Genomic DNA, 27,067 nt, shown 5'->3' with positions numbered 1-27,067 from the left:
TCTGGGGTTTTCCTTGTAGGAGGGATATGACAAATCCCACCTTAGTAGCCTCTAGAGAGAAAGTCTGTGGCTGCAGGGCAAAGTAAAGTTGACACGCGCTGCGGAAGGCCCGGAACTTGGTTCGGTCCCCAGAAAACCTTTCTGGGATGGGGACCCTCGGCTCAGGTGGAAGCATTACCACAGAGGGAGATGAAACAGTCTGTGTTGGGGCAGCCGCTGAGGCAGAAGCCACACCTCCAGGACCAGTGAGATTCAGGACTTGTCCCTCCAGTCTGGTATAGCTGTCTTGCAAGGTCTTCACGGGCCTGGGTGAGCGCTGCTAAGTGCGTGCAGATCTCCTTAATGGGAGAGGTCTCTCCTGCAGGCTCAGTCATGGCTGTTCGTACTGTTAGGTACCTGGTAGTTGAGCCCAACTGGTAGAAGAAGACCTCTCTTACAGCGCTGGTTCAGGAGCCACTGGAGTGGGAACAGTGGTCTCTTGAGCACAGTGGGTAGGAGTGCCTGGTGAAGATTCTTGCGGAGGCCGGCACAGGTCCTTCCGGGAAGGCTGAGCTGCAGATGCTGGCAGGCTGAAGCGGATCAGTAGGCAGGCAGGTGGGAGGTGAAGCAGCAGCAGAACCTGGAGCTGGATAAGCAGGCTGGAAAGCAGCGTCACAGGACACAGGCAAAAGAAGAGTCAGGCAGTCCGTTTGGAAGGAGATCAGGCAGGTATTGGCAGAAGGATAATCACAGAGTAGTCAGGCATTCAGGCAGGTGTTCGGCAATGGGTCACAAGAGGTTAAGCAAAGTCAGGCAAGCCGGGTCAGATTGGAGATAGCAGGAAGGTCAGACGTAGCCGGGTCAATAACAGGAATAACAATAGCAGGCAGATTCAGGAACACAGGTGCAGAGCTGCAGACGAACAGCACCTCATGGGTGCAACTGACACTCTTTTAAAGAACCCTTGGCGCCAAACAGCGCTAGCACGCGTGGATGCGCGGACACGTGCGGGAGCGCGCCGGCGCCCCCCAGTGGGGGAATTCAACTGTAACGCCCTGGACAGGCCCCGCGTGCGCACGCGTGCACGCATATTCGCCTGACGGGCACCGGCACGTCCCTGACAGGTAGCAGTGGAGGGCATTTGATTGGGTGGAGGGCAGTATGATGGGAGGGGGTAGCAGTGGAGGGCAGTATGATGGGAAGGGATGGCAGTGGAGGGCAGTATGATGGGAGGGGTGGCAGTAGGCAGTATGATGGGGTGGAGGGAATTATGATGGTAGGGGTGACAGTGGAGGGCAGTATGATGGGGTAGAGGGGAGTAGGATGGGAGGGGGTGGGAGTGGAGGGCAGTAGGATGGGAGGGGTGGCAGTGGAGGGCATATGATTGGGTGGAGGGCAGTATGATGGGAGGGGGTAGCAGTGGAGGGCAGTATGATGGGAGGGGATGGCAGTGGGCAGTATGATGGGGTGGAGGGCATATGATGGAGGGCAGTAAAATGGAAGGCGAGGCAGTGAAGGCAGTATGATGGGAGAGGGGAAAGTGGAGGGCAGTATAATATGAGTGAGGATATTGGATGACAGTATGTTGGGAGGGGTGGTAGTGGAGGGCAGTATGATGGGAGGGGTGGTAGTGGAGGGAAGTATGATGGGAGGGGTGGTAGTGGAGGGCAGTACTATGGGAGGGGTAGTAGTGGAGGACAGTATGATGGGAGGGAGGTAGTGGAGGGCAGTATGATGAGAGGGGTGGTAGGGGAGGGCAGTATGATGGGAGGGGTGGTAGTGGAGGGCAGTATGATGGGGGGGTAGTGGAGGGCAGTATGATGGGAGGGGTGGTAGTGGAGGGCAGTATGATGGGAGGGGTGGTAGTGGAGGGCAGGATGATAGGAGGGGGTGGTAGTGGAGGGCAGAACGATAGGAGGGGGTAGTGGAGGGCAGTATGATGGGAGGGGGGATAGTGGAGGGCAGTATGATGGGAGGGGGGATAGTGGAGGGCAGTATGATGGGATGGGGCGTAGTGGAGGGCAGTATGATGGAAGGGGGTAGTGGAGGGCAGTATGATGGGAGGGGTGGTAGTGGAGGGCAGGATGATGGGAGGGGGTGGTAGTGGAGGGCAGAACGATGGGAGGGGGTAGTGGAGGGCAGTATGATGGGAGGGGGGATAGTGGAGGGCAGTATGATGGGAGGGGGGATAGTGGAGGGCAGTATGATGGGATGGGGCGTAGTGGAGGGCAGTATGATGGAAGGGGGTAGTGGAGGGCAGTATGATGGGAGGGGTGGTAGTGGAGGGCAGTATGATGGGAGGGGGTGGTAGTGGAGGGCAGTATGATGGGTGGGGTGGTAGTGGAGGGAAGTATGATGGGAGGAGGGGGGATAGTGGAGGGCAGTATGGGGGGGACTGTACAGCAGCATGACTGGAGGGGGCAGCGTATGGAAGGGAGCATCCTCCGGACAGGAAGCATTTCTCCTACCTTTCTTCCAAAACAGGAACAGACATCGGGCAAGACCCGGAGTGGGGGCAGAGTCAGGGGTCTGCTTAGGTGTGAGGAGGAGATTCTCCTACGGCTCGCTTTAAATGCTGGGGCCCTGCTCTCCTCCTCATCATGACGTCACTGGTTGCTAGACGCCAGGCGGACTGTGTCTAGCAACCAGTTGTTTGGGCAGTGAGCCAGGCAGCACCTGGGGGTTAATAATAAAGCGCCGCGGGTCTTGCAGTACACCAGGCAGTGAGGGACAGTGGCGGCATTTTTAGCGGGCATCAAATCGGCCCAGGGGGCAATTCCAGGACATTGTATTGTCCCGGAATGAAGGTGCCCAGGACACGGGACAGACCTCCCAAGGTGGGACTTTCACGGGCAATCCGGGATGGTTAGGAGGTATGCCAAGGGAGTTACAACCTGGTTCTCCTAGTTGCCAACACTGGTTTTTCAACTGCTGCAGAAATAGAATCAGCAAGGAAGCCCAATAGAAGGATTGTAAAAGGCCTGGGGCACTTTTGGGCACCCTAAGTAAAGCAGTAATGAGGCATGCATAGTGGCTGCACCATATACAATATAGTGTATATGGTGCAGGAGTCTGTTAAATTGATTGTAAAGTAACATTTAAAAAAAAATAAAAAAATAACAATCATCTTATACTTACCTGCTCTGTGCAGTGGTTTTGCACAGAGCAGCTCGGATCCTCCTCTTTTCATGTCCCTCTTCTGCTCTCCTGGCCCCTCCCTCTTGGTGAAAGCCCCACAGCGAGCAGCTTGTGATGAGGGCACCTGAACCGAGTCACAGTTCCCGGTGTCCATTCAGACGCGTAGCTATGACCCGGCCCCGGCCCCTTTCTCTCCTCAATGACTGACTGACTTTGAATGGCTTTGAATTGGCTGAACTGGCTTTGACAATGACCAATGCCGCTGCTGCTATGTCTCTGCCAATCAGTGGAGGGGAGTCCTGGGATGACCGAGGGACTCGTGGACATCTCTGGACAGAGATGGGACTCAGGTAAGCATTAGTGGGGCTGGGGGAGATGCTACACACAGAAGATTTTTTATCTTAACCACTTCAGCCCTTTTTATCTTAAGAATTTACACCCTTCCTGACCAGGCCCATTTTTTGCGATACGGCACTGCGTCTCTTTAACTGACAATTGCGCAGTCATGCAACACTGTACCCAAACAAAATTTACATCCTTTTTTCCCCACAAATAGAGCTTTCTTTTGGTGGTATTTGATCACCTCTGCGTTTTTTTTGTGCTATAAACAAAAGAAGAGCGACAATTTTGAAAAAAACACAATGGGGTTTATTTAGTAAAGGCAAATCCACTTTGCACTACAAGTGCACTGCAAGTGCACTTCAAAGTGCACTTGGAAGTGCAGTCGCTGTAGATCACTGCAGATCTGAGGAGAAGCTCTGAAATGAGGGGAATCTTTGCTGATTTTATCATCCAATCATGTGCAAGCAAAAATGCTGTTTTTTTTTTCCTTGCATGCCCCCCTTAGATCTACAGCGACTGCACTTCCAAGTGCACTTGTAGTGCAAAGTGGATTTGCCTTTAGTAAATAACCCCCAATATCTTTTACTTTTTGCTATAATAAATAACCCAAATAAAAAAAAAAAAAAAAACAAACAAATTTTTTTCCTCAGTTTAGGCCGATATGTTTTCTTCTACATATTCTTGGTAAAAAAAAAAATCGCAATAAGCGTATATTGATTGGTTTGCGCAAAAGTTATAGCGTCTACAAAATAGGGGATATATTTATGGCATTTTTATTATTATTATTTTTTTTACTAGTAATGGCGGCGCTCAGCGATTTTTATCGGGACTGCGATATTGCGGCGGACAAATCGGACACTTTTGACACATTTTTGGGACCACTGACATTTATACAGCGATCAGTGCTATAAAAATGCACTGATTACTGTATAAATGTCACTGGCAGGGAAGGAGTTAACACTAGGGGGCGATCAAGGGGTTAACTGCGCTCCCTAGGTGTGTTCTAACTGTGGGGGGATGGGACTTACTAGGGGAGGAGACAGATTGGTGTTCATACTTAGTATGAACACACAATCTGTCTTTTCTCCCCTGAGAGAATCGGGATTTGTGTGTTTACACACACAGATCCCGGTTTTCGTTCTGTCACGAGCGATCATGAGTGCGCGCCTCCTACAGCGTCTTAAAGGGCAGACGTACAGCTACGACGGCTCACCCAGTATAACTGCAGCGACTGGTCCAGAAGCGGTTAAAGAGGGAGTAAAGCCTGATGAGCTATAACCCCTGTCAGCATAGGCGTGCGCACAGGGTGTGCCAGGTGTGCCTGGGCACACCCTAATCACCCCATGTGCATTAGCATTATCCAGGGACAGCACCAGGTGGGTGGTTGAGGGTGCCATTGACCAGTGTAAATGCCCTCATTATATTAAAGACTAGGTTCAACAGCAGGAACACGTTACACCAGTATTTAGGGTGTAACGTAATATGCTCCCTATCAACTGTCTCCCACCATGAGAGCCTCTTTTCTGTGACAGCAGGTGGCGTTCATGTGCATTTCAGAATTGGGATGCACACCCTAATGCAATAGGCTGCGCACGCCTATGCCTGTCAGATTTTTTTTCACCGTCTATGTCCCATTGCAGAGCTTTCCCTCCACTTCCTGTCCCATAGCCAAACAGGAAGTGAGAGGAAATCCCTGCAAAATAAGAGAATATCTTGGGGAACCCCAGACCACAAGAACAAGTGTCCCCATTGGAAGATTTCCCCTCTATTAATTTTCTGGGGACAACCCAAAATTTAGGATTTTCTTTACTTTCACTTTCAATGATAATAGTAAACAGGACAAATAGAGAAGGTGAATCTCCTTATCGGGGGCACAGACAACAATAAAAACTGACAAACATTCTAATCCCCCGTCACTCTATCCAAAACTAAAAAAAAGTTTTGCCTTTAGTTATACTGTAAAAACATCAGTCTAAAAATGTAAAAACCTAAAAGTATTGCAATAAAATTTACCTAAAACCATTATAGTTTCTCTTTAACGCAGAGCTCCAGCCCCCCCCCCCTCCAAAAATTAAAAGTCATCAGCTACAAATACTGTAGCTGTTGACTTTTAATATTATGACACTTACCTGTCCAATGTCGGTACCCCAAGCCGATCCATCCATCGGCTCTCGGGTGCTGCTGCCACCATTCCTTGTAAGGGAAACCAACAGTGAAGCCTTTCAGCTTTACAGGTGGCTCCCTACTGTGCATGCACCAAGCGCGCTGCACTTTCTAAATGGCCCGGTGGAGGTGGGAAGGAGGAGGAGGGCAGAGCTTCCTGCAGCTAAGTCCGCGCCGAGGTCTCCCGGAAGGGGGGATGGGTACCTGTCAAAAACAGGTACCTGCTCCCACCCCCCCAAAAGGTGCCAAATGTGGTGCGCTTTAATAATATTAAATTAGAAAATGGGACATTTTTTAAAAACTTCACGACCTCTGGACCAATTTTTATTGTAGTTCCTAAAAAATCGAAATATGTGTGACCCATACTCTGACACAGTGGCGGCTGGTGCTTTAAATTTTGGGGGGGAGCAAACAAACCCCTTCAGGTCTGCACTCACCAGGGAACGCTGGGCTGTCATGGCTCCCGTGTTAACCCGGTCTTCTTTCCAGGCTCCAAATCTTCAGCCTCCTGATTGGCCAGGCCGGAAACTGGAAATGACGCGATGGCAAATATTGATTCGCTAAAATCCAAAGTGGGAGAGCACTGCGCCCCCGGGACAACCTAAGACAAGCCAATTAGAGCCTCAGGGTCTAATCACTTGCTTGTCAAAAATTGACGGACCTCATAGAAACGCATTATTCCGACACACATTAGTCCCTGCACACACATAGAATGATTTATTTTTAAATAAATCATAATATGACTAACATTTTTTAACTTAAAGAAAGTTAATAAAATATTAGTCATATTATAGTTTATTTAAAAGTAAATCATTCTATGATTAGATTTCTTTATAGGCAAACTAACCTTGAGAACTTTGGGTGGGGGGGAGGCGATCATGCGCTCCTTATGGACCGGCCGCCACTGCACTGACACAAAGGTGCTAAATTTACATCAAAAATATTTCATCTGCTACAGTAATTTCTGAAAAGTTTAACACCATCGCCAAAGAGCCCTTAGAGAACTTAACATTGCATTGAAAGACTTTTTTTATATCTGTTTAAAACATTAAAAAACTTGTTGATCTTGCCAGAAAACTTGTGAGTTGATACCTTCCTGTGCCCGCTGCCTACGCTGATTGTTATCAGTTACATTGTTCTCTGATGACTACAGAACCATGCCCCTTTATGTTATGGACAATAGGAGAAGAAGCCAGGGTTCCATAGTCCTATCTTGTTCCTTTTGTCCTGATACTCAAGCCCAAGGGTTGTTATCCTAGGACTGACTTGACAGAATCATCAAGTGAAAAGAAAAAAAAAAAACTTGAAAAAAGACAACTAATTAAGCCACCACATCAAAGGACTAGTAAATATGCTTTAACGCTAAACTTCAGGGGAAAAAAAAGACAGCAAAAATTCCAGATATGCATTTATTAAATATATTTAAAATTCAGTTAGTATAAATGCCTATATTTGACTTGACCTCCTGTATAGCAGTGTACAGTTTCTGAGAGGTAAAGACAAGACTGCGAGCCAATCATGTGTCCTGCATTCACATGTGCTAACAAGGAACATTCTGACAATAGAGGAGGGCAGTGAAATAACCTTATCAGTCTGTTGCTGATCTTTTGCTGTCCAATCACAGGCTGGGTGTTGGGAGATGGCTTAGCTCTGTTGCTCAACTGCAGCAGAGTAAAATCAGGATTCTAGGATGGCAATATTGTGTGATAAAGCTATGTAAAGCTCAGAAATTAAAGTGGATGTAAACCCTCACATATACCCAGTGAAGTGAACAGCCTCAGATGATACACAGGGATGAAACAAATCTCCCTACATGCGTTTTACATGTATATCTGCTGCGTTCATCTTTATGTATGGTTTAGAGAGTACACATCCTGTTAGAATTTTCTCTTCGCATTCCAGCAGGGGGAGGGGAGTCTTGTCATACACTGTGAGACAGCTGATTGGAGGATAGGCACACACACCCCTCCACATAGGCAGAGACTTGCACAGCTGTGCTGTGAATTGACCAGCTGTCTGTCAATCTATTTATAGCACCCACCCTGACACAAATTTCAGGCTGGTTTTATCACATGTGTCAGAGAACTTGTCAGAAGTTATCATGCTGATAACAGAAGAACGGAGCGGGAGAAAGCCATGGGACTTAGGGCTTTAAAGAGAGATAAGAAAACACTGCAGATATATGTGCCCAGCTCAAATTTCATACATCGGGTTTACATCTACTTTAAGCACTTGACGTCTGCGCTATAGCCGAATGACGGCCACAGCGTGGACCTGAATTTCTGGGAGGCCATCATATGACGGCCTCCCCTGTGCACGCGCCCCCCGCAGGGCGTGCGGCGTGCGCTGTGATCACCGAGTCACTGAGACTCGGGTGATCACAGATCCGAGTAAGGGGCCGGTCCCGACCCCTTACCATCGCCTGTCAGCCAATGACAGCTGATCACATGACGTAAACAAAAGCTCAGTAATCTTTTTTTTTTTTTCTCACGCTGACAGCGTGAGGAGAAAAAAAAGCCGATCACCGGCTTATCTGCAAGGGACATCGGTCCCGAAGAGGAAGAGGCAATTATGCCTCATCTGTGCCCACCAGTACCCCCTGCCAGTGCCACCTGCCAGTGCCCACAGTGCCCACCAGTGCCACCTATCAATGCCCATGAGTTCCACCTATCAATGCCCACAAGTGCCACCTATCAATGCCCACCAGTGGTGCCAATCAGTGCCACCTAGCAGTGGTGCCTATCATTGTAACCGATCAGTGCCCATTACTGCCACCCACCAGTGCCCATCACTGCCACCTATTGGTGCCCATCAGTGGCGCCTCATCAGCGTACATCAATGAAGGAGAAAAATTACCTGTTTGCAAAATTTTATAACAAAATTAAAAAAAAAAAAAAAAAAAAATTCAGTCTTTTTAAATTTTTTTAACAAAAAATAAAAACCGCAGAGGTGATCAAATACCACCAAAAGAAAGCTCTATTTGTCATTCAAGGTGCGACAGTGCTAAAGGCTGTAAATTGGTCTGGACAGGAGGGGGTTTAAGTGCCCAGTAAGCAAGTGGTTAAAAGACATAAATAAAATTCTTAGGAAGGCAGAGCAGTTACCATGTGTATTTTTATACATATTTACGCAGATGAATACACTGTGTGCTTTCTGTGCTTTAACGTGTACTACACTTTTGGTTTAGATAAGGGAAATGTTACTAAGGCATGGATTTTGCACTGAAGCCTGGGAAACCTAAACAGCATGACAACAGTATCATACTGATGTCACAGAGCATTATGAGATTTCCAAAGACAGAGCATAGCAGAGGCTGTTTGCGTTCAGAAGGTCTCTCTTTCAAGCAGACCTTTAGTTATTTTTTCAACTATCCATCTATTAAATCTTCTGCCCTTGTTGTTTTAACTTTGGATAGTAAAGCATTTTTTTTCTGCCAGGAACTACCTTATGCAGCCCAATTCCTGTTTCTTGTCTGGTAAAAAAGCCTAGGCTTATGACATCATGCACAGCTCTCTCTCTCACTCTCGGGGGATGAGTCATAAGAGGGCCAATGAGAGCTGCAGAGCTGGAGGTGTGCCTCTGTGTGTCTGTGTAAATCCAGACAAGTGAACAGGCAGCAGCTTCAGCTGCCCACAGGTAAAATGGATGCAGCCAGACTTAGTGGAGGGAGATTTCTGCAGCATATTTGGCAAGTTCAGAATCACAGTATATATAAAATAATATGCAAAGTGGTTGGAGGGAAGCTTCAGAATGGTAAAGATGTTTTTATTACAAATTATGTGAACAGATTGCAGTTCCTCTTTAATGTAAAGTCTGTACAGAGTAGGGAAAGGCAGCAAGGAGGGGTATTTGTCACTGCTCTGATCACCTTAGTCAAGTATGATTCTTAGCTTGAACTAATTCTGTAAACAGTAGGTCTTCAAGATAGTGACTAAGAATAGACAGGTAAATGCGAAAATCAGCCAAGAAAAAACTATATATAGTTACTGCAATCAGTATTTGGATAAGTAATGTACATATATCAGAAGTATCTGTGTCACTAAAATTATATACTGTTTCTCATCTAGTTTGAGGAAGAAATATTGTCAATCTGTTTGACAATTCTGGAAAAACAAACGTTGGTAGATATATCACTTTTTGGTGATCCAAAAGAAGTTTCAAGAGTGTGCAGTGCAATGGTAAGTCAACATGTACTTAAACAATTTTGGTTCAATTGTTAGGTCAATAAAATAGACTAAAATAAGCTACTGTATTTACTAAGACCAAAGACTTGTGGACATCTGACCATCATATATATATAGGTTTTTGGACATTCCATTCCAAAACCATGGGGATTGATATAAAGTTGGAAGGCTTTTCTCGTAATTTTAGAGTGTGTTTATGGGACTTTGTACCCATTTAGTTAACAGTGTATTTGTGAGGTCAGGTACTGACAGTGGATGAGAAGACTTGGTTTGCATTGGTATTCCAGTTCACTTCAAGGGTATATTCTGTAGAGTTAAAGTCAGGGCTCTAGGCAGACCACTTCAGGACAAACTCATTGAAGCATTTGTTGCGATATCCCCGCAGGGGCTGCTTAAGTTAGTTCATTCCGTTACGCTGCCTCTCAACCCCAATAACAGTTTCGGCCTCCTCTGGCACACCTGGCAATAGTGTAAGTACAGTGACCAATGAGAAACACACACGTTATGCTAAAACACAGAAATTGTCTTTACTGCAATATGTCTGTGGAAAGAAACAGACAGTAACAGTATATATTCAATTATTCAACTAGAGAACAATAACTGAGATTTAAGAGCAATATAGATCTCAATCTTATATTCAAGCTGCTCTCAGAGGATTCCAAACCTGAGAATGTCCCCAAGAGCAGAGACACACTCAAATGGCAAACAAGTGACACTTTAAATTGGATTGGTTACTTCTACTCAGGTTAGCTCTATGAGTCCAGGCAGGCGGAGAGCGGAGGAATGACTCCCTTTGTGTCAGGCCGCTCACTGTCCCCTGAAACCACAGGCCCAACTTTAAACACTCCATACAAGTCAACAGATAATGGATTGATAAACTGTCCCACACACCCAATGCATATGCAGAGCCCTGAATATGTGTGTGTGGATCTGTATGGCACTATTAACTTTGGTCCTTTTGAGTAAAAGATAAGATTTGATATTTTCAGCTAGCCACTTTCGTTGGTGCACTTAAACTCCTGTATAGCGGGCCCAAACAACACAACTGGCTCAGCTCATCAAGTGAAATAGGAAGGATCCTTCTCAGCAAGGTGAGAGGACAATGATGTCTGTATACAGTGACCCAGAAATGGATAACCTTATCCCTTATCCCTGTGGTACTGCAAGTGTCAGCAAGATGACTACCAGCAATGATGTCTGTAGACAGTGTTCATACTCCTCCTATGGTGCAGTGTCTCTGTTCCCTGCAGATGGGCAAAATGCCCTTCCATCAAATCCTGTGATCAAGGCCCAAACAAACGTTCTGGGACAACAGGCTTTCTTGGTGACCCGTCTAGTCCCCTCACACTGGAACGCTTCACCTTCGGTGCAGGTGCGCTTCGATATGTACACGGAATCCCCCTATAACCAGGCTGGATGTCCTGACTGGCGGTGGAGGCCTGAATTGCGCAGGCAGATCATCTGAGAGACTGCATCTCTCCTTCATGTTTGAACTCCCTCACTGCCTCATCGTGACTGAAATTCCCTCAGGACACAAAATGGAGTCCTCAGCTCCTTTTTGTGCAGAGCATCAAGGGCTTTGTAGTTTCTCTCTGTATACCAGTCTATGGAGCTGTTTTGTGAGGGAACTGCATGTCCCAGAATCCATTGTAGCTGCTTCCTGCAGTTCATTACAGTCTCTCCTATTGGCTGCTATAACTGGGCCTTTAACCCTTTCACTGCCAGGTCCGTACACTGTATGGACGTATAGACGTGCCTGCAGGTGCATAATTTCTCCCTCTCCTATAAGCTTATGGTCACTTCAATGACCATTATTAGCCGACATCCCTCCTCTTCCACTCCCGCCGGCTTCAGGTGCTGCATGGGGCTTTGGGGGGGTCCAGATGTGTCCCCCCACCAGTCAGATCACCTTCCCAAATGCCCCCGCACCCCCGATCCATGGCCGCTCTGAGCGACATCTCTCCTTCCCTTCCCTCTGCCTGCATCTTCTCCCTGCCCAGATCTCCTATGATCTGTCAGGCTGGGGATCGTGGCTGGGGGGAGGGGGCAGCGGTGTGGGTGAAGTTGGGGCTTGGGGGGCTTTGGTAAACATGTGTTTACTAAGATCCCCCCAGTAGAAGAGAGGGCACATTCAGCGGTCACTACTGATCGCTGCTATGTGCCCACTGACACTGACAGCTGATACATTGTAACCGCAAGTGTTACAATGTATCAGACTGTTATCTTCTGAATGAATGGAATCTCTATACAGATTCTCATTCATTCAAGTAAAGTGATACAGTGAAAGGGACTATCTTCAGTCCCTTTCTCTGTCTCAAAAAAAAAAATTAAATGACTGTGAAAAAAAAAAAAATGTAAAAAGTCAATAAAAGAAAAAAAAAACACAAGCATAGTAAGGCCCCCGAGAAAAACAGACAGGCAGACCCGATCGGTGTGCTTGTGTGAAAGCGGCCTAAGGCCTCGTTCACACAGGGCATACACAGCGTACCTTTACAGGGATGCACAGGTGCTCCATGCATCTCTGTGCAGGCAGTCCCATTGATGTAATTTGGGATGTAACAACTGCATGAACAAAGCCGTTGCTCCCAATTTTACATTCATGTAGATCCGCATGCATGTCCCTGAGCTCACTTTCTGCGTTCGGGGTCATGTACCCACACAGATGTCAGATTGGGAACAGCAGCTATGCCTGTGCAGCTGTTGCATCCCAATTGACATAAATGGGACTGCCTGTATGGGGATACATTGAACACCTGTGGATCCCTGTGCGTGTAAACTTGGCCCCCCCATGGGCGTACACTTTAGTATGCCATATGTGAACGAGGCTATAGTACTAATCTAGCAGAAATTTTGTAAGTTACGTTGAGTTTATGTGCAATATTAATGATTTTAATGTGTTTTTAGTGAAAATTGCGGGGGCCCAAAAAATCAGAAGCACTTTTTTTTATTCTACTGGCCATGTGCTTTTAGAAAATGTCCAGTTGAGGGGTCTTTTCAAATTCTGAAAGCTGTAAGTGAAAAATGAAAATCTCCAGATTTTTAGAGAACTTTTTGGGTACGTTCGATTTTTCACCATTTTGCAAATTTAAAATTTACAAATATTTCTTATTTAATAACTCCATACAGGTTAAGCTTTTATATTTAGTAGTGATTTAGCAGGATTTATTTAAAGTTAGCTGTGTTTTTATCTGCTAATAATGGTTTTAGTGCATTTTTTGCCAATATATTGGTTCGATAAACATTTGCGCAAATACCGCAGGGTCTAAAAAAATCAGTAGCACCTTCTTTTTATTCTAGAGGTCATATGCTTTCAGAAAATATATGGTTTTGGGGGTCTTTCACAAATTCTGAAAGCTGTAGGGGAAAAATTAAAACCTTCAGATTTTTAGAGAAATGTGGATATTTACATTTTTGTGTACGTTCGATTTTCACCAATTTGCAAAAGGGCGCAATGTAAAAATTAAAACTTTTTGTTATTTATTAACTCCATACAGGTTAAGCTTTTATATTTAGTAGGGATTTAGCAGGGATTTTGTAAAATTAGCTGTGTTTTGTGCTAATCTGCTAAAAATGTTTTTAGTGTATTTTTTGCAAATATATTGGTTCGATAAACATTTGTGCAAATACCGTGGGGTCTATAAAAATCAGTAGCATCTTCTTTTTATTCTAGAGGTCTGGGGGTCTCTCGTCCCCCCCCTCTTTTCCTGCAGCCTGCCAGGTTGCATAAGGGTCAGATAAGGGTCTGTTATGGATTTTTTGGGGGACCCCCACGCCATTTTTTTTACATTTTGGCACGGGGTTCCCCTTAAAATCCAGATTTTGAGGGGGACCCCCACACCATTTTTTAAAAAATTTTGGCGTGGGGTTCCCCTTAATATCCATACCAGACCTGAAGGGCCTGGTTTGGAATTTTGGGGGACCCCCACGCAATTTTTTTTTAAATTTTGGTTCGGGGTTCCCCTTAATATTCATACCAGACCCAAAGGGCCTGGTAATGGACTGGGGGGGATCCCATGCCGTTTTTTTCAATGACTTCTTTTATCTGTATTGCCGGGACCAACAATTCATTATAGCCATGAGTATTTTTAAATGACTTTTTTTCCTTTAGAAATGTCATTTTGTGCAGGGTACTATTCTAAAAACGGGAAAAATGTGCCACATTACAGGCATACTGTAGAAACCCCCCAGGTACGAAATTTAAAGGAATATTTCACTTTTATTGTTTCACTTTAAGCATTATTAAAATCACTGCTCCCAAAAAAACAGACATTTTTAAAACTTTTTATTGCATTGATACATGTCCCCTGGGCCAGGACCCAGGTCCCCAAACACTTTTTATGACAATAACTTGCATATAAGCCTTTAAAATTAGCACTTTTGATTATTCATATTCGTGTCCCATAGACTTTAATGGTGTTTGCGCGGTCAAACAAATTTTTTGCCTGTTTGCATGTTCTGCTGCGAACCGTACCGGGGGTTGTTCGGCTCATCCCTACTGTTGAACAGGGACAGCCACAACTGACCAAAATTCGGCCAGTCCATACTCTTGACCTATCTATGGCCAGCTTAATACTGGAAATAAGAACCAGCCAGAAGAGCAGCATCAAAGCACAAAAGAAGGCCAGAGAAGCACCTGTCACCAAAGGCTAACACCATCTTACCATCTGTAACACCCATAATAACACCCTTCTAGCATGCAGGGAGTGGTTCTCCCCTCGATACAGCTCTCCCCACGCAGTCATGTCATTTATTCACAGAGATGAATACCAAACACAGTCTCATCTGCCAGCAAACAGACTTGTGGTTCTCAATGAAATACAAGTGGGGTGATGACCACACTTATAGTTTATTGACACGTCCTCCAGCTGTCTAACTTATAAAAGTCTGTACCTCAGTATGGACATACAGCTGGAGGACAAGTCTGCAAGAGCAAATGTCATTCACTGATCACGGTTTCAATGGTTTACAGGCTCATTTGGAAATCAAAAATAAACACATTTTTTTGTACTTAAATGTGCAATTATAATTTTTAATCAAAAGGTAGAGTTAAATCACTTAGTTATATTCGATAAGTGCAAAAAAATGTTGATCTTGCCAGAAATGTCTTGTGAGTGGAGATAAAAATTAAGAAAAATGGCTAGTAAAAAAAAAACAAATGCAGTCACCAGTCCTAAGCACTGGTAAGCTACAATATTATATGATTTATAGAGTAATCCCTAGGGTTCACCCAGACCCAAGTGATCCTTCTATTAGTAAAGAGCTATATGCTACTGGGTCCATGTCATAGTGTCTCTAAAACCCTCTAGGCATACAAAGTTATTCCCTTCCTCCTGTACATTTACATAAATTGATAAGGTAATTTTATTTTTGTTTTACTGTTGTTACTATATCATTAGTGCTTTATTTGGAATTCTAAAGATAAGAACAGATGTATTATCAATAGTATAAAATTCTACACACATTTCCTACCAATTTGATATATAAGTTGTCTGTTTTCTTTAAAGGTTAACAGTAATGATGACAATGGCGTGCTTCATGGCAGGTGGGATGGGAAATACGCTGATGGTCGCAGTCCTTCAAGCTGGTCAGGAAGTGTGGCCATACTGAAACAGTGGGCAAAATCTGGCCCTGTTCGATATGGACAGTGCTGGGTCTTTGCTGGAGTACTATGTACAGGTACATTTAATGCCTCAAACCACAGCATCAAAACAAAAATATAACCAAAAATGTGTTTCCCTGTACAAATTGACATACTGGGCTCATAATAACACAAGCCAGTATGATTTACAAATAACACATTTGTCAATAGCAGAAAAACAAAGCTGAAGGATAGTATCTCATGCAAAAAAAAAACTGAATATGGGTTTACTAAAGTCATATGATTGAATTATGGATTATGATTGGTTGTCATATATTTCTTACTTATCTACAGCCGTGGCCAGAAGTTTTGAGAATGACACAAATATACATTTTCACAAAGTTTGCTGCCTCAGTTTTTATAATGGCAATTTGCATATACTCCAGAACTTTATGAAGAGTGATCATGTGAATTGCAATTAAAAAAGTCCTTCTTTGCCATGAATATATACTTCCCATAAAAATCCCATAAAAAAAAAAAAAAATTCACTGCATTTGTGAAGAAGGCTTCAGGGCGCCCAAGAAAGTCCAGCAAGTCAGATTACATACAGGAGAATCTCCTGTTTACTTGGCGGCCTCTATAATAGGAAGTCCTGTCTCTTGGGCTGGCATTGGACGACTGTTCTGTCTATCATAGGAGGCGGGACTTTGTAATAAAGAGGCTGCCGAGTAAACAGGAGATTCTCCTGTATGTAATCTGTTGGTGCTCATCCTGCCCCCCTCCCTGTCCCTTTACAGGCTGCAGATGGGCATGGCTCAGGCTGCACTGAGGCAATGGTGAGGCTGCAGTCATGGCAATTATGAGGCTGCATTCATGGCAATAGTGAAGCTGCATTCATGGCAATGATGAGGCTGCATTCATGGCAATGGTGAGGCTGCAGATGGGCACTGATTAGGCTGCATTGATGGGCACTGACCCTTATTTTGCTTCACTGTTCTTTATTTAAAATTTTATTTTTTTCCTGAAACTTTCCTCTTAAAGTGAAGGTGCGTGTTATACGCCTGTGCGTGTTATACACCTGTAGCCATGGTGTTGCAGCTAGTAACAAACAATCTGCCAAATCACCCCACTGCCAGACTTCATATATCCTTTCCAGAGACAATGAACAGTCTTTTGCAAGCTTTGTTTTTGTTGTTTTATTGGGGGGGTACAACTTGGATGGGAATAGGAATATGGGATGCCCATAGGATAAATCTTTGCCATCATATTTAAAGAGGAAGTAAACCGTGATGGGTTTTACTTCCTCTTTGTTTCCCTGCAAAGGTAAAGCATAATGGGCTACTATGCATCGCATAGTAGCCCATTATGTGTCACTTACCTGACACAGGAACCTACGATGTCACCGCTGTCCCCTCTGCTACGGAGCGTCCATCTTCTTCCTGGGTATCGTGGCTCCAGCTCTGTGATTAGCCGGAGCCGCGATGACGTCACTCCCGCGCATGTGCACGGGAGCCGCCACTAACGGCATATCGCCATTAATAGCGCCATGCTCAGTGCGCCTGCTGTCGCTGTCTACGGCGCATGCGCCGTAAACAGCGCTGCCTGTCTTTTTGCAAATATCTCCTAACCCGTGTAGGTTTAGGAGATATTTCTTGGACCTACAGGTAAGCCTTAATCTAGGCTTACCTGTAGGTCAAAGTGGTCTGTAAGGGTTTACAACCACTTTAAGGATTTGAATACACTTTGAATAAAGTCAGAGCCAGAAGATATAATGTGCATATAGGATTTAGTATTAGGTTCCTCTTGCATCTCCATGCAGACTGTTGCTCCTCCTGCGGCTCAACTCCTGCAGACTATTCCATCTAAGAGTTCCCTTACCATCTGACCGTGTGGTGGCAGACACATCACTAATGACCATGTAAAAGCAATGTTCTTAGATCTCTTTACCTCCTGCCCATAACTTGTTTCCTCCTGTACACTTGGTTCCTACTGCACAAACTTAGTTACTGAAATAAAATATGACACATCCTCTTCTATTGAATAGTAGGTGCCCACTCTGAATAAGCTTCTCTCCTATGGTTCTTGTTGCTCGCTGCCACTAGGCTAGAGGCCTGCAGAACCTCTGCCCAGAGGCCCAGTGGGTTAAAAGCATATCTTCTAAGTAATATGGACTACTGTTCCCAGCCAGCCCAACTTGCAAATCATGTGCCTGCAGGCAGCATCGATTTGACACAGATCCCCACAGTTTCTTTTCTGATCCAGGGTTCCCCATCATCCACCATGTGTATTGATGAAGACTCCATTAGTGACCGTGTACTAGCAGAGTTCCCTTCACAGACTCCTTGGCACTTCCAGCCCCTTGGCACTTCCAGCCCTTGGCACCTCCAGCCCCACTGTGGTAACACTCACCAAACTTCCAACAGCCCTGAGTCCTTGATGAGGAACTTTGACTGGACCATGCTTATCGCCAGTTTCACCTGCCAATGACCGTGTAGAGGCAATGTTCCCTTCACAGCTCTCCCCGGGCCTCTCCTGCGATCGACGCACCCCCCCCCCCCAGATGGGGATGGCTTCCTGTGACTGACTAATATGCCATTCCTCACTTCACCCAGCCGACTCTGTCTCCTGTGGAGAATCACCTCAGCTTATTTATGAGACCCATCCCCTGCCAAGCTCAATGGGGATTGGTCAGGGATCACACACAAGCTGCCTGCCACTCCAGTTCCAGGCCCAGCCCCTTTTCTAGAACATTCTCCTCAGAAACAGGGGAGGCGCCTCAGAGCTGAAGTGCAGGTGGTAACGCCCACAGCTACTCTGACCACTCCCAGCCCCCAGATCAAAACAGACAGGCCTAGCTTGCAGCATAGGTCTGCCTAAATTTGCCTGTGCTGGATAAACCTAGTAAAATTACCTTACTAGCACCTACCCATTGGTAGAGGGTGCTACACACCAATAAATACGGTATATCCAAATAACACGCCCAATCACCTCCTTAGTCCTGAGCAGCGCTTCTGGGATTCATTGGGGGCCACAAAAGATATTATCTATCTATCTATCTATCTATCTATCTATCTATCTATCTATCTATCTATCTATCTATCTATCTATCTATCTATCTATCTATCTATCTATCTCCAAATAACATGCTTGAGCTCATCCTTAGACTCTTCACCACACACATCCACAAAGGCAAGATAATTCTTGTTGGTCAGTATATTAGTTAATTTGCATTTAATTTTAATGGTTCAAAGAATGTCAGAGGAAATGGTCGGCCCTCACGCATGTCCACTTCATCAAATCTGACCCTCTTTGAAAAAAGTTTGGACACCCCTGAGCTACGGGATCAGGACCCCAACATTGCAGAGTTGGCAGCAGGCAGGTGTGAGTACATCTGCATGCACAGTGAGGCTAAGACTTTTGGAGGATGGCCTGGTGTCAAAAAGAGCAGCAAAGAAGCCACTTCTATCTAGGAAAAACATCAGGGGCAGACTGATATTCTGGTTGTTTGCTGCCCCCCCCCCCCCCCCCAAAAAAAAACCCCATGAGCCGCCACTGGCCAACAGTAAAGCATCCTGAGACCATTCATGTTTGGGGTTGCTTCTCAGCCAAGGGAGTGGGCTCACTCACAATTTTGCCTAAGAACACAGCCATGAATAAAAAAATGGTACAAAAACATTCTCTGAGAGCAACTTCTCCCAACCATCCAAGAACAGTTTGGTGAGGAACAATGCCTTTTCCAGTGTAGCGGTACCCCCCAAAGGGGCTGCTGGATATTTTGGTCCACCTGTCACCCTGCCCAGCCTGACATTCACTTCCCAGTCACTCTTGAGGCAATGAACAGTCCATATGTTTGTTTTGTATTTTATTGAGCGATTTTGAACTTGGATAGGGTAAAGGAAATTATGGGATGCCCAAAGTCAATAGTAGAATTGATTGGATGATTAGTTGGAATGTCTATTTATACTTCTAGAGCTCCAGTCTCCTCCAGCACAACGCTTATTTGCAGACTGTTTCTCTCTCTCCTGTACAATACTTGGTTCCAGGCACAGCTAGCACATGGTAGGCCCAACTCTGACTCTGTCAGGCCTTAGCAGCTGCCATTTGCAGGCAGGGACCACAGGCCCCTTTAGTGTAACAACAAACTGGTAGAAAGAAAAGTCCTTTAGTGCTAGCTGTCCTATGGTGGACTACTGCTCCCAGTCAGTCCTCTTCTGGCCCTGCCAGCCCTCCTGACTGCAGCTGCCTGACTTCACTGCCCATGACATCAGTCTCTCCTGCTGGCTCTACATCCATCTCAGACTTCACACTCCCAGTCTGCTCCAGCATGCCTCCCCAGCTTTCCCAACTGTGCCTGTCACTCATCAGTTCTCCTGGCTGCACTCCAGTGGATCCTTCCTGGAGACTTGACCAGCAACACTAGCTCCCGTAATTTTTCTCTGTTCCTCTCTGTGCCTCCTGTCCAGATTCTTCTTTGTTTCTCAGCAAGGCTCCAACTTGCACCGGAACCCCTCAGGCCCAAGGTCACCCCCCCCCCCCAGACTGGGGAGTGCCTCAAAGGCCCCCGACAACCTAGTGCTCCATCTCCAGGTTCTTCCACCCGACAACTCCTCCCCAGCTGGGCTGACCCTGGGTATTTAACCTCCCTGGCAGTATGATTATGTCCGATTTTTGAAGCGGTACAATTATTTTGCATGGAAATTTGGCGTTTTATATTGTAGGCCTGTAATTCTTAGGAATAACTCACTTAAATCTGTCCAAACAAGAGTCTAGTAGACATCCCGGGTATGATAAAGTTTGAAAAACGAAATCATAAATTATAATATAATAAATAACTATAAATAATTATAACAAATAATAATATAATAATAATAATAATAAAATATTTAATAATGTAATCAAATCAAAAACACTGAAATTTGCTCAGTTGCAGGATTGTCACTGTTATTACTTTCAGTGTTTGATGATGAATTTCCCCACAAATCATTATCGCTCAATTCTGCAAGTGATCGCTGTTTTCTAGCTGGTCTAAAACCACTTTTGATGTGAAGGGACACTTTTTGGTTGCTATGGACAATATCCAGTTTCCAGGCAAAAAGAACATTATTTATAATATAAAATTGCATGTAAGGCACTGGAGAAAGCACTAGGGACAAAAGAGATGCGAAATAAATTGATACAGTAATGTAATCTGTAAGATTACAGTGTACTGTATATGAATTGTGTTTTTTACTTTTAGAATTTGGCGCCCATCTCCGTCCCCGTGCGTTGCAATGCTCGCAGGGAACGGAGCTTGGCACTGTAATAGATCTGGCAGAGGATGGCTCGCACACAGAGTGGGGAGGCATCGCAGGATCCCGGGGGCAAGGTAAGTAACCTCTTCCTGGATCCTGCGATGCGATCCTGAGTATGGCTCGGGAATACTGCTTTTGGTACTGAAAATCCACCCTGAGCCACATTCGGGAATACCGTCAGGGAGGTTAAGGAGGCCTGCCCCCTGCCAATCCTAGTTGGGGATTGGTTAGGGCTTCCTGAAACACCCCAGACAGCTCCACCTCTCTTCCCCTCCTTCCTTCTAGAATCCTCTAGAAGCAGAAGGGAAGTAACTGAAAGATGATGCTATCTGTGAGTCACCAGCCTACACTGAGCCACTCCCAGCCCACACAGCTAGGCCTGATTAAATTTACCTGCACTTACAAAAATCCTACTTCTACCATGTACCTAAAGTAGAGGATGCTACACCAGCATTATAGAGCACCTTGCCATTAGGCAAAAGTGATAACTAAGTGGCTTGGGGGAAAGAAAAACAACATTTTGGGTTCATGGCCAGGAAACTCCCTAAGGGGATCCCATTGAGAACTTGTGAAAAACTCCACAAACTCCAAGCATTGATTATGCAAGAATGAGCTGCCATCAGTCAGGATGTGGCCTAGAAGTTGATTGACAGCATGCCAGGGCGGATTGGAAAGGTCTTCTGAAGAAGGGTCAACACTGCAAATATTGACTCTTTGCATAAACTTAATGTAATTGTCAATAAAAGCCTTTGACACTTATGAAATGCTTCTAATTATACTACAGTATACTATAGTAACATCTGACAAAAACATCTAAAAACACTAAAGCAGCAGACTTTGTGAAAATTAATATTTGTGTCATTCTCAAAACTTTTGGCCACAGCTGTATATCTGGCATAACAAGCCAACAATGTACAATCATCATGTTTTGATCTCTTTTAGTAATGAGATGCCTGGGAATTCCAAATCGCGTTGTCACCAATTTTTCCTCTGCTCATGACACAGATGAAAATCTCAGTATTGATACTTTTTATGATGCAGACGGTAACAATCTGGGAGGAAACGACAGTATTTGGTAATGAATGAATGAATAGCTGGTCAAGAGAAGATATTTCTTTCTTTTTTTTAAATTCCTCATCAGTAAATATACTGTATTTTCTTGCTTTGAATTGTGAGAAAATAACCACACTATCTACTGTATATTTCAGTCCATATGATAGAGTTGCTTGCTTTAACCAGTTCCAGACTGCCCACCACACATTTACTGGACACAGCAGGAGCCAATCACCTCCCGAGAGAGGCAGAATGGCGTTCTGCCTATGTAAACAAGGCAGATCGCCGTTCTGTCAGAGGGGAAGAGACTGTGTTGGAACACAGATCTCTCTCTTCCCCCAGTCAAAGTATCCCCCACACAGTTAGCAAACACTTCCTAGGAGCACATTTATTCCTTTGAACACCCCTGATGTTAATCTCTTCCCTGCCAGTGTCATTAGTAAAGTGACAGTGCATTTTTTGTTAGCACTGATCACTGTATTGTTGTCACTGGTCCCCAAAAAGTGTAACTTAGTGTCAGATTTGTCCACCACAATTTCGCAGTCCCACTAAAAATTGCTGATCGCCGCCATTACTAGTAAAAATAAAAATCCCATAAAATTATCCCATAGTTTGTAGACACAATAACTTTTGAGTAAACCAATTAATATACGTTTTTTTTTTACCAAAAACATGTAGCAGAATACATATTGGCCTAAATTTTATGAAGAAATTACCAGTAGATTTTTATTTTTTTTTATTGGGTGTGTTTTATAGCAGAAAGTAAAACTTTTTTTTTTTTTTCAAATTGTCTGTCTTTTTTTAAATTATGGCGCAAAAAATAAAAAACGCAGAGGTGATCAAATACCACCAAAAGAAAGCTCTATTTGTAGGGAAAAAAAAAAGGACATCAATTTTGTTTGGGTACATTGTTGCAGTTGTACATTGTAGTGCAGTGCCAAATTGCAAAAAATGCTCTGGTCAGGAAGGCGGTGAAACCTTCTTGGGCTGAATGTAATATAGAAAATAGAGGCCTCCACAATAAAACTAAGAGGTGTTAGTAAATATAAAGCCATCCTACTTATGGGTTTCAAACTGTGTACACAGTGGAAGCACAGGAGCCATTGGATAAGCACCAACCTTAAAGTGATTAAATGATCACCTTGTAAAACAATCCATTTTGTTTGAAATAGAAACAAAAGGCAAAACATTTGTGTAAAGCTATTAAAAAACGTTATCAATCTATTTTCTTCCCTTTTTTTTTCCTGTGTTCCCTCTGTTTTCAGCTGCATAAGAGCTGGGGGGAAGAAAAGCAACAGCACACTGAGCTTCCGAGCGGCTGCTGGGGGAAAATGGAGACCACCTGCCACTCCTCTTATCCAGGTCCTGATGCCTCAGGCCACTATGTGCTCTCCTGCACCCCCCCCTCACCCCCCGCAGTGCTTTCAGTTTCCTCCCTCCCCTCTTCCCCTGGCTGCTACAGGGGATGTGTCAGGATGGAGAGCGGGGAAGGGGTCAGTAAATATATCAGTACCGATCACTGACTCTGTCTATTCATAACTGAGGCATAGCAAACTGTGTTTACTATGCTTCAGTTTGTGAATGAATAATAAGCTCTGTACAAAGCTATTTCTGTCCATTCAATCTGTGCAGCTGAGGTTGCAGACAAGGAGATTGAGGGCTGTGTCCTCAATCTCCTTTCTCTGTCTCAAAGGTGGAACATCAGAGGTCTGTTTAGACCCCTGTTTTTTCACCAAGCTCCCCGACTGGACTCCTAAAAAAACTGTAAAAAATAATAAAAAAGAAAATTGTAAAAATAAATACATAAATAAAATGTAAAAAAATTATAAAGATAACAAAAAAAAAAACTACAGACACCAGGGTTGCAAAGGTCGCACTTGTGACTGGGCCCTGGTGTTCTGCCGCTGTGGGGGGCACGCTGCAGACAATAATAAAGGATCCCATAATGGGAGTAAAGGGCCCCTGGATCAGCGGAAAGGGCCCTGGGCCTGGAAGGAAGGGCCCTAGCTGAGGGTCAAGGGGGGCCTTCATTGTTTCTTGCATTAAAGGTTCTAGGGCTTTCACACTGGAGTGGTGCGCTTGCAGGACAGTCAAAAAAGTCCTTCAAGCCGCATCTTTGTAGCGCTATAGGAGCGGTGTATTCACCGCTCCTAAAGTACCCCTTCCCATTGAAAAAATTGGGGCAGCGCCACAAACCCGCCGGTGGTTTTAACCCTTTTTCGGCCGCTAGCGGGATTAAAACCTCCCCGCTTGTGGCCGAATAGCGCTGCTAAAACGACAGTAAAGCGGCACTAAATATAGCGCCGCTTTACTGCTGACGCCCGCCCTCCCCAGTCTGAAAGTAGCCTTAGAAACATTTTAGGACAGTTTAGGTTCACTTTAAGACCACTTTCACACTGAGGCTGTTTTTAGGTGTTTTAGCACTAGAAATAGCCTCTGAAAAGCTCCTGAAAACTGCCTCCCATTCATTACAATGGGTCTTTTCACACTCGGGCGGTGCGCTTGCGGGAAGTTACAAAAAGTCCTGCAAGCAGCATCTTTAGTGCAGGTTGGGTACGCTGTTAATAGCGCTCCCAAAACACCCCAACTTATTGCAATGAATGGGCAGCGTTTCCAAAGAGCCTAAAAACCGCTTCGGAAAGCACCCTGCAAAACGGATCTTTTTCTCACGTGACCTTAAAAAAAATGGCCCGCTATCGCCCAAAAACCAGCGCAAAGCGCCGCTAAATCGCAGCAAAAGTGGCCGGCACTTGAAAAGAATCACTAGAAAAGCATCCCCACAACATGATGCCACCATGTTTCACGGTGGGGATGGTGTGTCTAGGGTGATGATGTGCATACTTAGCGTTTTACTTTTAGGCCTAAAAGTAAAATTTTTGTCTCATCTGATCAGAGCACCTTCTTCCACAGGTTTGCTGTGTCCCCCACATGGCTTCTCGCAAACTGCAAACGGGACTTCTTATGACCTTCTTTCAACAATTGCTTTCGTCTTGCCACTCTTCTATAAAAGCCAGATTTGTGGAATGCACGACTAAAAGTCGTGCATCCAACCTGAGCTGTGGATTTCTGCAGCTCCTCCAGAGTTACCATGGGCCTTTTGGCTGCTTCTCTGATTAATGCTCTCCATGCCTGGCTGTCAGTTTAGGTGGAAGGCCATGTCTTAGTAGGTTTACAGTTGTGCCATACTCTTTCCATTTTCGGATGATGGATTGGACAGTGCTCTGTGAGATGTTCAAAGCTTAGGATATTTTTTCATAACCTAACCCTGCTTTAAACTTCTCCACTTTATCCCTGACCTGTCTTGTGTGTTCCTTGGCTTTCATGATGCTGTTTGTTCACTTAGGTTCTCTAACAAACCTTTAATCTCAGTATTTTTACTGAGATTAAATTATACACAGGTGGACTCTATTCACTATGTAGGTGACTTCTGAAGGCAATTGGTTCCACTAGATTTTAGTTAGGGGTATCAGAGTAAAGGGGGCTGAATACAAATGCACACCACACTTTTCACATATTTATTTGTATTATTTATTTGTATTATTTTGAAAAACATTTATCATTTTCCTTTCACTTTACAATTATGTTCCACTTTATGTTGGTCTATCAGATAAAATCCCAATAAAATACATTTACGTTTTTGGTTGAAACATGAATAAATGTGGAAAATTTCAAGGGATATGAATACTTTTTCAAGGCACTGTAAATATCATTAGGTGGGAATTTTAAGTAGCATTTTTAACTTACGCTGACTGCTATCTAAAAGCTACCATGTACTGTAGCTTTCTCATTTCACTGTAAATCCCTGTACTCTATGCTAATGTTTACATTTCATAAAATGATGAACACACTTTCTTACATTGTCTTCTACAGGAACTTTCATGTATGGAATGAGTCTTGGTTCACCAGGCCTGATATAGGATCTTTTTACAATGGATGGCAAGTTCTGGATGCAACCCCACAAGAGAAAAGCTCTGGTTGGTGTGACAAGTAAATTATATAAAAAAAAATAAAAAAACACAAAATCTTTATACAACATGTACTCTAACATCTCTTTTTACATAGTAGATTATTATTATTATTATACAGGATTTATATAGCGGCAGCAGTTTACAAAAAAAAATTTTTGGAGCATCTTAAAGGATGTGTCAGGGAGAATAATCACATTTTCATTTGCAGTTTTATCTGAGAATGAATACAATAGTAATAATAGGAGAAAACAGAGTCCATAGAAACTAAAAACAAAAAATATTAAAGCTGAACATTGGTAAATGTATTTGACCGGATATCAGTCACTTGAGGTCACTGTACAGCATGGCTGGCTGGAAAGAAGTGGGCTGAAAAATAATGGATGAAAGACTGAGGAAAAGCTGGTTTTGATATTTTATCTTTTAAAGAGGTTGTAAACCTCCCTTTGCAAGTTGTACCTATAGGTAAGCCTATTATAAGGCTTACCTATAGGTACTGTAAACATCTCCTAAATGTGCGCCGTCTAGGAGATATCTACTGTATACTGCGCCGATGATGTAATCGGCGCATTTGCTGTGAAGAAACAGCCCCCCGTACTGTTTCTTCGCGAGCAAGTGCCGTGACCGGCAGCTCCCACGCGCGTGTGTGGGAGTGACGTCACACGGTTTCGACCAGTAACAGAGCCGGAGTCCACGGCCCCGGAAGGAAGAGGGGCGAAGATGGATGCGGCCTGCAGCAGGGATGGCGCGGGCTTCGTTTGCAGGTCAGTGTCACATATTGTGCTAGTATGCAATGCATACTAGCACATTATGCTTTTACTTTGCAGGGTAAAAGAAAGGAAGTAAAACCCATCAGGGTTTACTTCCTCTTTAAAAGACTATTCATGTAATTTTTCTTTTTTTTGCTTCAGCTCACCTTACTTATCTATACAGTATTGTAGTGGGCTAGATCAGGGGTCCCCAAACTTTTTTTTCCCGAGGGCCACATTGTAGATTTTACCAATATTCACGGGCCAAAAAAATGTGTTCATTATAAACAAATGAATAAAATAATTCAATAATCTCATCAAAGCCTTTCCGCATGTCTCCCCCATATCTATGTCCTCCATCAGACTCTCCCCCATATCTATGTCCTCCATCAGACTCTCCCCCATATCTATGTCCTCCATCAGACTCTCCCCCATATCTGTGTCCTCCATCAGACTCTCCTCATCATCAGTGGTCTCATCATCAGTGTCCCCATCAGTGTGTCCCCATCAGTGTGTTCCCATCAGTGTGTCCCCATCAGTGTGTTCCCATCAGCAGTGTCCCCAGGAGTCTCCCCATCAGCCGTGTGCCCATCAGCAGTGTCCCCATCAGTGTCCCCATCAGCAG

The 27,067-nt window shown here is 44.5% G+C and overlaps 1 protein-coding gene across 1 annotated transcript in view; it reads left to right on the top strand.

Annotated features, from left to right (window-relative positions):
* LOC141113284 (protein-glutamine gamma-glutamyltransferase 6-like) overlaps positions 1 to 27,067 on the top strand; it is a 139,577-nt gene that overhangs the window by 55,678 nt on the left and 56,832 nt on the right. Inside the window, exons 5-8 of the mRNA XM_073606316.1 lie at positions 9,690 to 9,800; positions 15,311 to 15,482; positions 21,618 to 21,750; positions 25,599 to 25,702. Coding sequence (XP_073462417.1) covers positions 9,690 to 9,800; positions 15,311 to 15,482; positions 21,618 to 21,750; positions 25,599 to 25,702 — 520 coding nt within the window. The remainder of the gene's footprint in view (positions 1 to 9,689; positions 9,801 to 15,310; positions 15,483 to 21,617; positions 21,751 to 25,598; positions 25,703 to 27,067) is intronic.

The sequence above is a fragment of the Aquarana catesbeiana genome, linkage group LG12, assembly GCF_042186555.1.
Source record: "Aquarana catesbeiana isolate 2022-GZ linkage group LG12, ASM4218655v1, whole genome shotgun sequence".
Lineage (NCBI taxonomy): Eukaryota > Metazoa > Chordata > Amphibia > Anura > Ranidae > Aquarana > Aquarana catesbeiana.
This window is presented reverse-complemented; position numbering and strand designations above follow the sequence as displayed.